Raw genomic sequence first — 2,722 nt, forward strand, 5'->3', positions numbered from 1 at the left:
TTAAAGGAAACATTAGAACTGGGATGTCAGTAACTGACCTCTGAAAAATGTCACTAAGGAAGCATATTCAGGCTGAAATGGAAGTCTAACTTCCCTTGTTTTGCCCGAATAAACGGAGCATGAGTCAATACTGCACACTACAGACTGACAGCTAATACAGGAATGCACTTACATGCCAGCTTGAAGTGTATTGGGAAGCACATATCTCTGATACCTGCTACAGCTTAGTGGTAGTCTCTCCATTTCTAGATTTGCCAGTGTCCAGCAACACAGTAAGTAAACATAAATGTTTATAGCCTTTGGCTAGCAGAACAAAGGCATTTCTGTAGTTCTTACAGGCTGAACAATTTGCAGTCCCAGGACTAGAGGACACTAAGGGGATTGATTTGTCACTACCAGGATACATGGGGAAGAAAGATTAACAACAAAATCAGGTTCTGTCCCAAGATGGAGATCTTCGGATACTCCAGAGCCTTATCTGATCACACACCTTTAACAACAGATATTATAAATTATCTACTTTAAAGCAAGACCAAGGCTGTTTTATTTAAATCATTTTATGATGCTGACAATGCAAAGAATCATTAGTACAGGGACAACTGAAACAATTCAAAACAAATATCTGAAATGCAAAATCCAATTCAGTCAAAAAGTATATATTAACAGAAGTAAACAAAACTGAAAGTTGTGAAGAATATATAAAAATTCCCTTTTTTCCCCCCTCCCCTTTTAAATTAAATATGTTGAAAAGAACTTAGATAAAAAGTTTCTCTGCTCAAAAGCAGTCAAGTACTCAAGTGGAGTTTCAAGTACTTCTCATAGCAATGATGCAGTTTTTGATGATTTGGCTAGTATCCATTTTCTGTTAGAGGCACATATTATGATGGTAGGGCAGCATAAATATTTTGCAGTTTTAAAATACAACCCTAAGCTGATTCTTAGGCAAGATAAACAATGATTTCTTGCGAAATGTCACAAGTTAAGGAGTGGGTTTAGAAACCTAGAACTACTATGTATACTTTATGTACAGATAGTGGTCACTTCACCACTAACAGGCCATTGTAAAAACACTGTATTCCATAATGCTGCGACTTTTTTTTTTTAAATTTAGCAGGCGTGAAGAAATGGGACTCAAGTTACTGTGCACTTTATGCAAGATAACATGCAATTTTGGAACTGGAATATAGCGCTTTATCTTCCAATTTTACTGACTCCCTCTGTCAACACAGCACTTACTTACACAGTAGCAGGGTGCTATAAATTAAGATCACAGCACCACAGAGCCTACTGACCAGTAGACAGATGAAACAACCAGTAGGATGTAGCTGAACATCTCTCCCCTGATGTTTCAGACTGCAGCAGAGCATTTACCTTGCTTCTGTAATGTTAATCAGCACTCACTGTATGCCCCCAAAAGCACTCTCAACGCATTCATTTTATCCATATCAGGTTAAAACTGTTTACAGAAGGAGCATCCTCTCGCATAATATTTTCAAATTGTGAAGGTTTAGTATTTATATAGCCTCTATAGGTTTGTAAATTCCAAACAATCATTAATATATTAGAAGAGCATTAAATGTTCATTAGGAGACCTTTTTCCTTTAGACTTCTCACCTAAAACCCGGAATAAAGACAACTTACAGATTTCACCCACATCAACAGAACCTGGCTCATAATTATATTGTAGCCTACAATTCACTGCAGTCTGTTACACTCTTCAATTACAAACTCCTTCTTTAAATTAACCTTTTGTTCTCATTACCTCACAGAAGTCCTCTCCTGTACTCCCTGTAAGATACAGTGTACTGTTGTCTGCAACTTGAGAACCACAAAAACATGAAAAGTTTGGTATTTAATCTTTGCATTCCAGTACAGCTTGTACCACTTGCAGCTAATTCAGATTCTGCCTGGGTGAGTGAAAGCAGCACAACAGCTCTTAAGAGGCTCACTGTTGCTTGTGTATTGTTGCCCCTTGCCCCACCTTAATTAGAAAAACTCAGCAATGAGGCACTGCAGCAGCTGGCAAATTCCACAGTGATACATAAAGATTATAGCAGCAACTTGTGTAAGAACAGTAAACTGTATTTGACCGGTATTCTCCCATTAAAGAAATCCAGTCATACATTGCCAATCACAATTTAAATACCGAATGGAATCGTTTAATGGCACATTGGGGGCGAAGTCCCAGAGCCTATGAATCAACGCATTTGCGGCGGGATTTCTCGCTCGGCGCCGAGCTGCCTCTGCAGTCAGTCCCAGCAACTGATTCTTTCCTGCTCGGGGATCAGGCTCCAGTTGGGCGAAGGCTTGTCAGTCGCCAGCCAGTCAAAGTCATCCACCAGGTTCCAGTTGTTCGTGTTTCTGTCCAGCCCAGAAGACTCGAAATCTCGCTCGATGCCAGGGTAGCTCCAGGTGTAGGGGGCGAAGGAGACCGTAGCGCAGTCCTCGATCACGGCTCGGCTGGTCACCTGCACGTAGAAGCGGCTGTCGCGGGTCCGATGGGTGCGGAGCTGCTGGCAGGCCAGCACCAGGAGACAATCGCTGCAGCCGTCCACCAGCGCGGAGGTGGAAACGGGCCCGCAGAGCACGGTGCAGCCCCGGCAGTCCCGCACCCGCAGCGTGTTGGCGTTGCCGCGGAGCCGCACCCGGCAGCCGCGCAGCCCGGCGAGCACCACGTCGCGCTGCAGCAGCTCAGCGGGGCCGAGCTCCAGCTCCTCGCCCT

At 43.3% G+C, this 2,722-nt stretch overlaps 1 protein-coding gene across 1 annotated transcript in view; it reads right to left on the bottom strand.

Moving 5' to 3' along the window:
• Window positions 1-748: 748 nt before the first annotated feature.
• TBCC (tubulin folding cofactor C) overlaps window positions 749-2,722 on the bottom strand; it is a 14,278-nt gene continuing 12,304 nt past the window's right edge. Inside the window, exon 2 of the mRNA XM_010576531.1 lies at window positions 749-2,720. Coding sequence (XP_010574833.1) covers window positions 2,250-2,720 — 471 coding nt within the window. The 3' untranslated portion in view covers window positions 749-2,249. The remainder of the gene's footprint in view (window positions 2,721-2,722) is intronic.

Source organism: Haliaeetus leucocephalus, unplaced genomic scaffold, assembly GCF_000737465.1.
Source record: "Haliaeetus leucocephalus isolate CR32 unplaced genomic scaffold, Haliaeetus_leucocephalus-4.0 Scaffold526, whole genome shotgun sequence".
NCBI lineage: Eukaryota > Metazoa > Chordata > Aves > Accipitriformes > Accipitridae > Haliaeetus > Haliaeetus leucocephalus.